The following is a 14,765-nucleotide window of genomic DNA, read 5'->3' on the forward strand; positions in this document are numbered from 1 at the left end:
ACCTACATAGTAATTGGACTCTAATTTTCTCCTTTTTTTTTTTTGTAATTTAAAAAATAATAGACATTCTTGTAAATAATGAAAAACTTGGACATGAATGAAACATAGGGTTAGCACCTTATGAGTTTATCCTTTTTTTATTAAAATAAAAAACCAAATTAGTAGTTGAGCCAGACATTTCCTTAATATTGGGCCTCAAATTTTCGAATGGTTGGATCTGTCAGCCCATCGTACTGGCCCACGGGCCTTATATTTGCACGAATCCTTACTGAGAGGCCGCGACACACCAGATCCCAGTGTTCTCTCTTTTCTCTCCAATTAAAGAAGATAATCCTTCGTCAGGCCAATCCCTTTTTAGTGGCCCCAATCCAGTCCTGACGGTCCAGTTTTCAAATAGGAATTGGAATGTGATAAGAAAGACCGTGAATTTCAATATAAATATAAATAGAGAATGGAAGTTCTGTAAAAGGTAAGTTAACCTCCTCCATCTCTAGCATGCTTTACCTCTTTTACCAAATAATGACTTAAATATCGGAATGTTGTAACAAATATCACACCAGTGTGTTATCTTTTGATTACTTTGTGGGTAACCTCTTCTCCAAATTATAAATTTACTGTTGGCAACATGTGAAAGTTAGACGAGTTTGTTTGGCCAGATTTTGTCATCAACAATGTCAGAGAGGTCAAAAGTTAGAAAAAGTAAAGATGTTAGAAACAGATACATATAAGAGAGGAAAAAATTGTAAATAAGAAAAAAAAAATAGTAATGAGGATAATATTAGGGAGGCTATTTATAAGAGTAGATGGAATATCTTTTTGATGAGAAAAATAGATTTTGTTATGAGATCTTATCTTTACAGGCATAAAAACAGAAGAAAAACCCCACAAAAAATTGGGGGCAAAAGGAACTAAAAAGGCAATATTTGAAGCAAGAAATTTTGGGTGTGGAAATGTTTTCACAATTTTTATTCATTATGTAGAGCTGTACAGGATATCACTTGCCAGAATCCTTGAACTGGAAGAACAACAAGCAGCAAAAGGAAGAGGCAGAGAGAACAGAGGAGGAGGACGATGATGGCGGCGGCAGTAGCAATGAAGTGAAAATCTAAGAGTTAAGTGTAACAGATGAAGAACAATCAGGTCTCTCACACAAACCAGCTACCACCCAAATGTGTTCTCTCCACTGTAAGTAACATACAGAAATCCATCTTCATCCTTCTTCTCTTCATATATTGCAGACATGATTGCTCCTTACGAAGGAAAGAAATAAGTGAATTAATTGTTCAGGCAAGTTGGATACAACAAGTTATAGTTCTTGATTCTTGAACATCAAACTTGTGTTTCAAGTTATGGTTTTAAACACCGATATACTATTCAAATTTTTAAACATGCTTCTTTTGTTAAATTCTCCGTTATCTTTAATGGTGGTGTTAAATGTAGGTGATATGTGAACCAATCATGGCAAAACTAAAGGTAAAATGTAACCCTGAGGCACTTACAATAGATCATAATCACAAGACTTATTCCAAGAAGTAGACAATCGTTACCGAAATCTGTTAAATGAACTTGTCTATGAGATGTACTTTAATTTTCAGAAGTGGTCCTAGACATGTCCTAGGATTTAAAATAGGGGAAAAGAATATACCTGTAGGAGGGAGGACATTGTCCACAAAGATAAAGATCGCTTTCTCTGGGCTCAATTTAATCCTTTTACGGATGACATAAACAAACTGTCCCACAGTAAGGTCTGCTGGAACTAGGTATCTGCAGTCGATATGTCAAAATCTTAGGTATAGAAAGAGAAAGAAGTGAAGGCATTATGAACTGTCAATAGGTCATTCTCCCCTTATGGTTTTGAAATGAATCATATGCATAAAGCAAAGTGACAACAAAACTATGAGAAAGAACATAAACATAATTTTAAAAGTTAAAGGCTCCCTTGGGTAACCATTTGGTTTTTGGTTTTTAGTTTTTGTTTTTGAAAATTAAACCTATTTCATTCATATTTCTTCCCACGATTTTCATTTTTCTTAACTATAATGGTTGAATTCTTAGCCAAATTCTAAAACAAAAACTTTTTGAAAGCAACTTTTTTTAGTTCTCAAAATTTGGCTTGGTTTTTTAAACCATTGGTGAAAAGTAGATAACAAAAGAAGAAAATTGGTGGTGAAGATAGTGTCCATAAGCTTAATATTAAAAAAAAAAAACAAAAAAACAAAATGATTACCGAATGGGGTCTAAATAAAGGCCATTTTCAAAGAGATGAAGAAGAGCTTTTAGCAAGGCTGCAATGTATGTGTGTGCGCATGCGCATGTGCATGTGCTCGTGTATTCAGCTCATCAAGCATCAATCAGAAGACAAAAAGAGAAAAATCTCATAAAATGCAATCAGTTACTGAACATAAATTCTAACACACAATCAAGAAATTTCAAGTTTATCAGCTACCAGTAGCAATATAATACTTCCTTTGTCAAAAAAGAGTTGAACACAGAATACTTTTCCAAAAGATATCCTTTCAAAATCAACTCCAACTTTAATGTAATATAAAAGAAAAAATAAATACAACAGACCGAGCACGAAATGAATGTTGGTGATTCTTACTTTTTCTTATCAATGCTAGGGATGTCACTTCTCTCTGCCTTCTCCACAATAACCTTGAAACAATAAGAGCAGAATTATATAACCAAGCAGTAACTGACGGAATGTTGAAACACATGCGCAAACAAAAGTACAACAGATGAACAGTCTTCATTTTGGGACATTTTATCTTAAAACACACTTCTTCTTATCATTATAAACAACCCACTGCTAAATCAGTAACAATATAATCATCACTGTCTGTTGTCAAGAAAGAAATCAAAGACAAGATTATCAACAACTGATCGTTTCTTGTCAATTTAAGCATGGTTCAACAGATTAAGATATATATCCTTGACCAATAAGTTAGAGGTTCGAATTCCCCACCCCATGTGTCCTTAAACTAAAAATTAATAATAACTGATTGCTTGACCAACCAAATGACAGACAAAAAAGGGATACTGAAAATGGATGATAGGGAAATTCAGAACAAATTTGACTCATTACTTAGTCATAGGAGGTTAAAAAGAACATCAAAGCTTTGGCAAAACAATATCTGACTATCAAGTTGATGATTACCAAAAGCCAATCAAATCACGATAACGAAATAAATTCATTTATTACCGGAATCCTATCAGGATATTTCTCCCTAATCCTCGCAGCCTCTGCTTTTCTTTTCTCTAGTAAAACAAACATGGAAAACTTATCAGTTTTAATCTTACAAAATGGATTTAATACAATACGAAGGGGATAAAGAAAAGCATTTCAAAACATAGAGTAGAAGACTACCAAGATCATGCTCTTGCTTGAAGTAGCTCTTAGCCATCAGTCTTGAAACTACAATCCACGAACGTCAAACTCCTGAAATTTCAATTTTAAAAATATAAACGCAACTCCAGAATCGTAGAAAGTTGGGGGAAACTGGCAAAGCGTGAAATATGAACATTACAATCAAAACCCAACAATAAAAACCTAAAAATCGCCATAATTAACGGTATAAACATAATCGTGAACAACAGAATAGCACACTTATCAATTAAAACCACCTAGAATTTCACCAGTCCGGTAAACTCGACAACCCCAACAAACTCTTACAACTTTCCCAATCAACGATCAACAAGAAAAAGAAAACTAAGTAAAATGAAATTAAACTTATGGAATCAATCAGCGAATTAAGGAAAAAGAAACACAGTAGATTCACAGTAGATGATTGAACTGAGAGAAGAACTAACAAATAAAATCAGGGATCATGGAGGGAAAAGGAACAAACCTAGAAGAGAGTTCAGTAAAATTAATCGAGGTGGGAATCCAGCTGAGAGTAAAAAACGGACCCAATTGTGCGATTAACTAAAAAGGCCGAGAAATTTTGCAAGAATCGAGCTTGATTGAATTACAGATAAAAGAGAGAGAGGCCTTTAAGGTGGCGTTGGTTCGGTGTTCAATAATTTTTCTTATTTTAAAATCATTTATCTGATTGTGATATTCAACTATTATTAATAAAATTTGTTAAATTAATGAGCGAATAAAAAGGGTACAAGTATTATTAAACAAATTAATGAGCAAAAAAAAAGTTACAAATATTATTAAACAACCACAGCTCTCTCGTAAGTTCTTCACTCTTTTGGGAGTTTTATGATTATTATTATTAGGGTAAAAATATTGTTTTAGTTTTATTTTATGGAGGTTAAATAATAATAATAATAATTTATATGAAATAAACACACCATGTGGATATGTTTTCAAATCTTTTGTTGATGACATAATCCAAATAAGAAGACTCACTTGACCTTCAATACAAAAAAAAATAAAATACTGACATATTCAACAAAGGATCAAACTAGAAGTGGAGAGAAAACTTACCTTAGATATTGCCTATGACCTCTTATTTATTATGGGATGGACTTAGAATTTCGAAAGCAAGTGGGATTAGGGAATGTAATTTTGGGCCAACCAATGGTTGGAAAACGGCTAGCCTCGACCTGCGTGGGCAAGTTAGGCCTTTTGGCCCAACACCTCTCCTTTCAGTTTTAATATTGTCCTTAAGGTTGTCTCCCTAAACTCATGATTCTTGTTCCAAAAGTGACTCATAAAATTTTTAATGAAAACGTTAATTGATAGTAACTTTTTTTAAAGAAAAAATAAATAAATAACAATGAAATAGTTGCATAGACTAAATTTAAGATTTGATAAGAGTACAAATATTAAAATTAGATTTTTTTTAAAAAAAAAAATAGACGTTTGATAATATAGGACTAAAATTGGACTAACTGAAAAGTATTGGAACAAAAATGATATTCTAATATTATTATTATTATTATTAGGTTAAAATACTATTTTAGTTCTCATATTTTGGAGTTCAATTTTAGTCTTGATATTTTTAAATGTCAAATTTTAATCAGTATACTATCAAATCATAAATTTAGTCATTTCAAGTTAATTTTTTTATCGATATTAGTTCAATAATAATAATTTTTAAGCAAGAAAATACAATATGTACAAATATTTTCACAATTTATAGTGTAAATGCTAATAGATAATAATAAAAATTAAAAAAAAATCAATAAACTAGCGATACTAAATTTAAGTTTAATTGAAAGTATATGGATTAAAATTGGAGATTTAAAAGTTTAGAGACTAAAATCGGATTATAGGAACAAAAATAATATTGTAACCTTATTGTTTTATTATTTGGAGGGAAAAATCAACTTATATACCTAAATTTAGAAATTACATACCTAAAATTTCAAACTAATAATTGTATTTAATTAAATCATCCATTCAAAAAATATATCAATAGAAAGTGACCATTTTGATCTCTATTGTAAAATTTTGACACAAATTTTTATACATAATGAAAACTCTTTAATATAAATTTACGGTTACATTTTAAGAAATTCAATTAATGAAGTGTCAGAAATTTCATTAAATCTTAGTAGTATGTTTAATGACAGAGACTAAATCATTTATAAAGCATAGAAATTAATTACTAAATTATTATTTATTAAGGTTTAAAGAGTTCTATCAACCAATTGAAAGTAGAGACCAGATTAAATTAGATGTTTGGAGAATGGAACCAAAAACAATATTTAAACTAAGTTTTTATAGATTCAACGTTGCAATATCGTCATTTAAACTTTTTAAGATTTTTTTTTTTTAAAAAAAAAAAGAAGTCAACATTAATTAGAATAATAAGAGGTTGAAGAAATTTTATTTTATTCTTTAAATTCATACGTACATGCATCATACATGATGCAAAAACAGATATCAAATACTAAATCATTCACATCCTTAAAAAAATAATGATAATAGAATTAACGACTAAAACAACAATTAGTTGAACTAAATATGTTACAAATATTATAGTTTTTTTTTTTTTTTGTGGATATAAACAAAAATTATAGATTATCATTCATGAAAAGGTTACATTAGGAAAAAAGTAGTTACATGGAAAGATGATGTTAAATTTTTATTTCTTTGTCGCTTTCCTCTTTTTCAAAAATAGATTTGGAACATAATCCATAAACTCTCTTTTTGTCAAAAGGAACAAAGAAACCACTTTTTAATTTCTAAAAAAATATAATCAGTACATTTTTATGAGATTTTAAAATGATTAAAATTATGGTTATCATATCTAAAATCATTTCAGTACTTTTAATAATTTAAAATTAAAATTGATGGTACGGAAATCGTATTTAAAATGTATAAAAAATTGATTTTAAATAATATGATAAAAATAATTTTAACTATTTTAATATCACTCTCAATTACACCGATGTTTACGAAGGTCGAATTTGGCTACCTAAATATTCCTTTCTTATGTTTCAAATATATAGTACACATGAACACACAAAATCATTTAAAGGTCTCAATCCTTCTAATGTAAACATGATTCAACCGGCATAATTTACAATCTAAAAGTTTGTGGTTCAAACTCCTCTGTGGGCTTTATTGTATTTGGCTAATACTTTATTGTTGCTTTAATACTTGTCATTGTAATTCACAACCTAAAACTATTGTTACTTTCAAGCATGCTTTGTTCTCACTCATATGCTTATCAGGACAACTTTCAAGTGATTACCCAATATAGAATTGCTCTAAGCTTTGGAATTCATATAATTGAGCCATTAAAAGAAAGGTGCACTCTGTTAGTATATGTAATAGCTTTTAATTTTTTTCAATATTGCTTACTCATACTCAGAATCTCTTTCATTCAGATGTGATCTCAGTTCATTTATATATCCCTCCTAAATTTGGGTGTTACATGATTCAAATTGAATTAATTGAGCAATTGAATTATATTCAAATTGACACAAATCATTATAATTTCTAACTAAAAATAAGATGCATATTAACCATTATTAATTTTAAAATTATACCAAACATTCTTTTGTTTGTTTCAATTAAGCCCCAACTTTAAGTCTTTTTCTTACAAAAAAAACTATATTATAATTATAAATATTATAATATGTGTTAGATAGAGGCCCAATCTCAATGTCAAAAGCCAAATATCCTCCTTTCATTTCCATATGTGTTGGTCATATGTCATACAACAACCTATACTTGTGCCCGAATGTGTCACATCCTACTTGCCAAAATCCCTATAAATAAGTGGCAATTTGTGGATTTTTAAAACCACATACATTGAGCAAAATCAATGAATTTTGGAGAAAGTGGAGAATCTTGAGAAATTTTCATATTTTACATTTTGTTATTTATTTATTTTATATATTATATTATATTATTTTAATATAACAATTTATTGGTATCTGTGTTCTCGTTGTGCTCCTCAAGTTTACAACACGTTATGAGCACGAACTTCTATTGTTTCCCCTGCTAAAGAAATATCCTAAAGGTAGGTCGATTTTTTCTCTTTATTATAATTAATATATTAAATGCTATTTTGCATATTTAGTATATATTAAATCTCTAATATAAATACAATGTTTTGTGATAGTGTTGTCATGATAAACTTTGCGAAATTAAAATTCGCAACCCTTGATATTAATGACAATAATTATTTTTCATGGGTGCTTGATGTTGAAACCCACTAGATGCTATGAACCTTAGAGAAACAATTAAAGAAGGAAATTAAGGAAATCATAAACAGAGATCTCCATGAGCAACAAAAGTAGATCGTTCCAAATTCCATTCAGAATGAACACAACAATTACAGTCTAACTGGAAACAAACAAATTATGCATAAATAGAAATTACAACATGCTACAATAGAATACAAGGGATAAAGTATGCGTATCTTTGAAGAACTATTCTTCAAGTATCCCTCGACCAGTCTCCAATGCGTCCAACAATGCACTCGAACGCAACAAACACAACATGGCCTCCACGAACGTCTGAATGCTCCTCGAACCCAATCGAATCCAACTCGATTCACGAACGAAGTTAGAACACCATCGCAAGTGTTACCTTGGTATTCTCGGTGTGAGAATCCAAGAGTTGTGGACTCTGTATGATCTTGGCTTGAGGAAGATAGGAGGTATACGATCGAGTAAATGGGAGATAAGAAGAGTGTCTATCGCATAGACGATGTACTCGATTGTTTAGAAAATAGAAGCCTATCGTATAGATTTTACTACTCAATTGTGTAGCAACGTAGCAACGATCAAATGAGTAACTATCGTATAGTCAACTTTTAGCGATCGTTAAGACTCTCAACGGCTATTGTTTAGTAAAAACTCTTTTTATTTGATAGCCTTTCCGGTGAGAATTTTCCGAATGAATCAACTTCTAAATTTGGAAAACAATTTTTCTTTTATCTCACAGATACCATAAAACTTCCAATAACCTCCTACTCAAATCGGTTATTAGAGAAAAAGAATTAATTATCATATAATTAATATATTATAAATAAATATGATAACCAAATTATCATATTATATTTATAACCTATAGTTTTAATATTTCATCATATGAAACATATAAACCATAGTTCTTTTTCTATTTTATGGTATATATCAATTATATCACATCTAATTGAATTTCCTCTTGTTAATTTGAACACTTCAAACTAACCCAAAATCTAATTCTCGACTTGAACCCATTGAGCTACCAAGGGGACCTCATGGACCTGTAGTTTAAAGCTCCAACGGTACGTGAATAACTGGCTAAACTCTTTAATCACGAGATTCACCATCCATTAACTGTTGGTCACTCCATTAAAGACCTACAGCTGCACTCTTCACACTACAGATATATTTATGTGTCTATATGACCAATCAATAGTGCAATAACCCTTCACAAATTGCTCGTAAGTACAGTTGGGTCAATTTACCGTTTTACCCCTATAATTACATCTAACTCCTTAAGTACCACTGATTCCTCTAATGAATAATAAGTCATAGTCCTACTATGACTGAGTCTTCTCTTCCAAAAAGTGGGTGTGGCCACTATGTTCACGACCCAGAATCAGCCCTTAAGGGATCAATTTATCTACTTACCTCTGCTTCGAGGAAGAAGTGAATTTCGTCTTGTGTAATTGAGTTCCTAGCTCCCCAATCAGACGAATCCCCAAAAAGGTAAGCCTGTTGAGTTGGCAATCTGACCATTCTCACTCATACTAATCAAAGGACCGCCTTCATAGGCAGGAGTTTCCAATTCACTCAGGATTAAGGTCATGTCACCTATGGTCATTTTAGTGAAATGTAAGTCTCAATTACCAATGGCGTTATATAAAGAGTCTAATCATCTCGTGGTTCGATCTTATACAAACTCTTTGTATAGGACACCCCTGCTCGCACTCCACATGAATGCTCAGTATCAGACCATTTGTAGCACTTTACAACATTTGTAAATATCTACAAAGCAGGTCGTATTCGTAGTATCACTAGGATAAGGTATCCCTCATTTATCCTTATACTACAGACTATTTAGGTTATTACTTAATGTTGATCCACTTGTATGTCTCACATACATGCTTAATTTACATGAAATAACCACGGATCTTAGTTTATTGGATATGAGTAAATGCAAATAAAATAACATTTATTTTATTAATAACAATATGTACAAAATATTTACAAATTACGAGACTACTGAGAGAATTAGGACACCAATCCCAACAATCTTCCATTTGTTCTAATGCCTCGGGGGACTAATGTACAATACATAAAACAGTACAATATACAATAAACTAGGGCATACTCTATACCCCAGTATCATCTCCCACTTGTCCTAGACAAGGTGCCGCATGTCCCGTAGACCCGAACTCTTCAGATGACCCTCAAACACTTTAGCCATGAGAGCCTTTGTAAACGAATCAGCAACGTTGTGCTCCGACGCGATCTTCATGACTATCACATCACCGTGATGCACAATCTCCCTGATCAAATGATACATCCGTTCAATATGCTTGCCTCTTCGGTGACTCCGAGGTTCCTTAGAATTTGCCACAACTTCATTGTTATCACAATATAGAGTGATCGGCAAAGACATATTTGGAACAACTTCCAAATCTATAAGGAACTTTCTATGCCAAACAGCCTCTTTAGCAACTTCACAAGCGACTACGTATTCGGCTTCCATAGTGGAGTTTACGATACATCCTTGCTTGATATTTTGCCAAACTACAGCCCTTCCATTCATAGTGGACACTGACCCTGATGTCGATTTCGGAGAATCTCTATCAGTCTGAAAATCAGAGTCTGTGTATCCTGTAAGGAACAAATCCTTATCTCCATACACGAGCATATAGTCTCTCGTTCTCCAAAGATACTTGAGTATCATTTTGACTGTCGTCCAGTGATCTAATCCTAGATTGGACTGATATCGATTGACAATCCCTACTGCATAGCAAATGTCAGGTCTTGTATATAACATTGCATACATAAGACTTCCAACAGTCGAAGCATAGAGAATCTGTCTCATTTTCTCAACCTCTTGAGGTGTCTTAGGACAAGGTTCTTTAGACAAAATAATTCCATGCCTGAAGGGTAATAAACACCTCTTGGAATTCTGCATCGAGTACCTGATCAACATCTTGTCAATATACGATGTCTAAGAAACGGCCAACCTCTTGTTCTTATGATCTCGTATGATCTGGATCCCTAGAACATACTGCACCTCTCCTAAATCGTTCATTTGGAATTGGAAGGCTGGCCACGTTTTAATGCCAGAAAACCTACATCATTCCCAATGAGTAGGATATCATCCACATACAACACCAGGAAAGCTACTGAGCTATTGATGATTTTCTTGTAAACACAAGGCTCATCAACATTCTGATCAAAGCCAAAAGATTCGATCGCACTATAAAATCTAATGTTCCATGATCTAGATACCTGTTTCAACCTATAAATAGACCTATTAAGTTTGCAAACCTTTTGCTCTTGATCTGGAATAATGAATCCCTCTGGTTGAGCCATGTAAATAGTCTCCTCAAGATTACCATTCAGAAAGGCAGTCTTGACGTCCATTTTCCATATCTTATAATCATAAAATGTGGCTATGGATAGGAGAATCCTGATAGACTTCAACATGCCAACAGATGAAAAAGTTTCCTCATAGTCCACTCCCCCAACCTGGGTATAACCCTTTGCCACAAGTCTAGCCTTAAAGGCCTGCACCTTTCCATCTACACCTCGTTTTCTCTTGTAGATTCATTTACATCCTATAGGTTTTACCCCATCAGGCTGATCCACAAGTTCCCAGACAGAATTGAAGTACATAGACTCCATTTCCTGATTCATGGCTTTAATCCACTCATCTTTTTCAATATTGCTTGCTTACAACACAATGGATCCCATCATTAGACATGATGTTTTGGGCTTCAGTCAAACCCATGTAGCGTTTAGGTGGGTTCACAACCCTCCCACTATGTCGAGGCAGTCTTAACTCTTGAGATGGTTGACTAGATGAACCGACATCAACAACTCTTATTGATCCATCAATCTATTAAACAACTCTTGTGGAACTCTCAGTAGTCTCATGTAAAACAAGCTTACTTCGTGGCTTATGATCCCTTATGTGGTCTTCTTCCAAGAAGATAGCATTTGTCGACACAAACACCTTATTCCCACTCGGATCATAAAAGTATCCACCTCTTGTTTCCTTGTGGTAGCCTACAAAAAGAAAAACTTTCGAACGCGGTTCCAACTTTTTAGGGTTAGCCACAAGCACGTGAGCTAGACTTCCCCAAATCCTGAAGTGATGTAAACTACCTTTATTGTCTCTCCACAGCTTAAAAGGTGTTCAGAAACACTTTTCAAGGGAACGTTGTTCAAAGTATAACATGCAGTCTCCACTGCAAATCCCCAAAACGAGTCTGGAAGATGAGTATAACTCATCATAGAGCGAACCATGTCCAATAGGATTCTGTTTCTCCTTTCTGATACACCATTCTGCTGAGGTGTACCTGGGGCTGAGAGTTGGAACGTGATTCCATGTTCTATCATATAGTTCTGGAATTCGAGGTCCATATACTCTCCACCACGATCAGATCATAGCTTCTTATCTAATAAGTTTTCAACTTCAGCCTTATACTCCTTTAACTTTTCAAGAGCGTCAGACTCATGTTGCATTAGGTATAGATACCCGTATCTTGAATAATCATCTATGATAGAGATGAAATATTCATACCCACCTCGAGCTTTAAACCCTTATCGAACCACAGAGGTCTGAATATATAAGCTCTAAGGTTTCCTTGGCTCTATAACCTTTTCCAGTCAAAGGTCGTTTGGTCATCTTGCCTTCAAGGCATGATTCACATACCGAAGGAGTTTTCTTCTAAACCTGTTAGAAGTCCACATTTCACCAACTTCTCAATCCTATTAAAGTTGATGTGACCTAACCTTAGATGCCAAAGATGGGCGTTTTCCTTAAGAGAAACGTTTGGTCTTTTTGCTGTTGTCGCTGTTTTGAACATTTCAGTATTAGGCAAGGCTTTTATGATTAATGGCCTGAGTACATACAAGTTATTTTCCATTGAACCAAAACCAATCTCCATACCATTCTTGAAAATAAACACTTTACTCTCAGAAAAGGAGATGGTATAACCTTGTTCAATCAGACAAGAAACCCTGATTAAGTTCCTCTTGATATGATCAACTACAAAAACATTATCCAGTAACAGATAACGTTTCTTGTCCAAAAATAACTTCCGCCTGCCTACAGCAACAACTGAAATAACCTCACCAGTACTGACTCGAAGAGTCAACTCTTCTTCTTCCAACGTTTTCCAGGAACTAAATCCTTGGTAGGAAGAACTTATGTAATTAGTAGTACCTACATCAAGTATCCATGTAAAATCATCATTTTCTACCAAACACGTCTCCAAGACAAATAAATCACATGCATTACGTGCAATAACCATGGTCAAAAAGTGAAAACTGACATTCAAAAAATTCTTGCATCGTGTCTATGATCTCACGTGCAATGACTATGTTCTCAACCTTTTTGGCCAATGCATCAGGTATGCTAGCTAAAATGTGAAGTCGGGCCATCGAATTAGTCTTCATCCACACCTTATATGCATTATGAACATTTCGCGGTGCATCAAGGGTCGAGACTTGAGGACACTCCTCAACCATGAAAAACTCGAGATCTCCATGAGCAACGGAAGTGGATCGTGAAAGATCTCTTATACCGTAAAGTTCTATGAGCGTGTTCGGATCGCTCTGATCTCACAGTGACCGAAATACAAATATATACATTCAACACGTATAGTTATGCAAACAAATCTAATTAACGACATGCTATGAACAACAAATTAACAAAGGGACAGAGTTCTATACCAGTTGAAGACAATCTTCAATCTTCAGAACTCCAACGCAGCGAAACCCTCCAAGTGATCTACCAACGCCTGACGAAAACGTCGACTGCAGCAGCACGAACAACGCGAACTCACGACCGCTACAGGGATGACACCACCACTAAAGAGCCCCGGGTATTCTCGGAGTGAAAACCCAAAGGGTTGGCTTTGGTGAATTTGGTAGAGGAAGGAGGAAACACCAATTATATAATCGATAACCTGTCTCTTATACACATCTAGATGTGTATAAGAGACAGAAATCAAAGGGTGAACGCAGCGTCACCGCAAGGCTTTGCGGTGATTTGTGCTCGCAAACATTCGCCCAAGAAGGATCGCCGCAACTTGGTCAGCCCAACATGGTGAGCGCATCTGGGTCTGTCTCTTATACACATCTAGATGTGTATAAGAGACAGCTACAGGGATGACACCACCACTAAAGAGCCCCGGGTATTCTCGGAGTGAAAACCCAAAGGGTTGGCTTTGGTGAATTTGGTAGAGGAAGGAGGAAACACCAATTATATAATCTATAAGCTGTCTCTTATACACATCTAGATGTGTATAAGAGACAGCCTTAAGTACCACTGATTCCTCTAATGAACAATACAACATAGTCCAACTATGTGTGAACACCTCTCGGGCCAAGAGAAGGTGTGTGGCGCCACATTGTTCAAGCCCCGGAATCAGCCCTTAAGGAAGCTATCTATCTACTTATCCTGCCTCGGGGAAGGAGTGAATTCCATCTTGTGTAGCTAAGTTCCCAACTCCCAAATCAGACGAATCCTCACAATGGTAGGTTTGAATTGACAACCTGGCCACACGCACCCATACAAATCAAAGGACCACCCTCAATGGCAGGAGTTCCCAACTCACTTAGGATTGTGGTCATGTTACCTATGGTCATCCTAGTGAAGTGAAGTCTCTGGCATGAAGGGTGTTATATAACGAGACGTTAACACTTCGTGGTCAGACTTTATACAAACTCTGTATATAAGACGCCCCGCTTGCTGATTACGAGCAGAAATGCACGTTATCATAGTGCTAAGTTCTTAAATAATGTTGGATTGCATTGATGAAATATGTTAATTTGCATCCATTAAGCATCAATTTCTTAATATTTCAGTCGCATGCGTCCAACACATTAGAACAGTTGATCTTTGTATTTTTGTGCAGAATATGCATTAACACAATGCAAAGATTGTGATCATAAGAAATCAGTGGTCGAGCACAAATTCACCACAAGGCTTTGCGTTGATTGTGCTCGCAAACATTCGCCCAAGAAGGATCGCCGCAACTTGGTCAGCCCAACATGGTGAGCGCATCTGGGTGAAAGGATAATTAAGAGCGATGGGACAAAAAGCTGATGACAGTCGAATCCAAATTAAGTTAACAGCCGATAACAGTCACAAAGTACATTTAGCTTTATCG

At 34.4% G+C, this 14,765-nt stretch overlaps 1 protein-coding gene across 4 annotated transcripts; it reads right to left on the reverse strand.

Annotated features, from left to right (window-relative positions):
- Positions 1 to 767: 767 nt before the first annotated feature.
- Positions 768 to 4,034, reverse strand: LOC120068588 (autophagy-related protein 8f). 4 transcript variants are annotated; one of them, XM_039020402.1, is made up of 6 exons: positions 3,849 to 4,026; positions 3,368 to 3,439; positions 3,203 to 3,258; positions 2,603 to 2,655; positions 1,646 to 1,764; positions 768 to 1,250 (listed from the first exon to the last, which is right to left on the reverse strand). In XM_039020402.1, the coding sequence occupies exons 2-6, from the start codon at positions 3,402 to 3,404 to the stop codon at positions 1,159 to 1,161; spliced, it is 357 nt and encodes a 118-aa protein (XP_038876330.1). In that variant the 5' UTR covers positions 3,405 to 3,439; positions 3,849 to 4,026; the 3' UTR covers positions 768 to 1,158. The 4 variants fall into 4 exon arrangements, with proteins under 4 accessions (XP_038876330.1, XP_038876332.1, XP_038876331.1 ...); XM_039020404.1 differs by lacking the exon at positions 3,849 to 4,026 and adding an exon at positions 3,811 to 3,829; XM_039020403.1 differs by lacking the exon at positions 3,849 to 4,026 and adding an exon at positions 3,625 to 3,787.
- Positions 4,035 to 14,765: the final 10,731 nt, after the last annotated feature.

This window comes from Benincasa hispida, chromosome 12, assembly GCF_009727055.1.
Source record: "Benincasa hispida cultivar B227 chromosome 12, ASM972705v1, whole genome shotgun sequence".
Taxonomy (NCBI): Eukaryota; Viridiplantae; Streptophyta; class Magnoliopsida; order Cucurbitales; family Cucurbitaceae; genus Benincasa; species Benincasa hispida.

Bases quoted from the DNA above. Each gene is read 5' to 3' on its own strand.
- LOC120068588 (XM_039020402.1), bottom strand. From the start codon at position 3,404: ATGGCTAAGAGCTACTTCAAGCAAGAGCATGATCTTG. The intron at 3,259-3,367 runs GTAGTCTTCTAC...TTGTTTTACTAG, and splicing joins CAAGCAAGAGCATGATCTTG to AGAAAAGAAAAGCAGAGGCT. The intron at 2,656-3,202 runs GTAATAAATGAA...TATTGTTTCAAG, and splicing joins AATATCCTGATAGGATTCCG to GTTATTGTGGAGAAGGCAGA.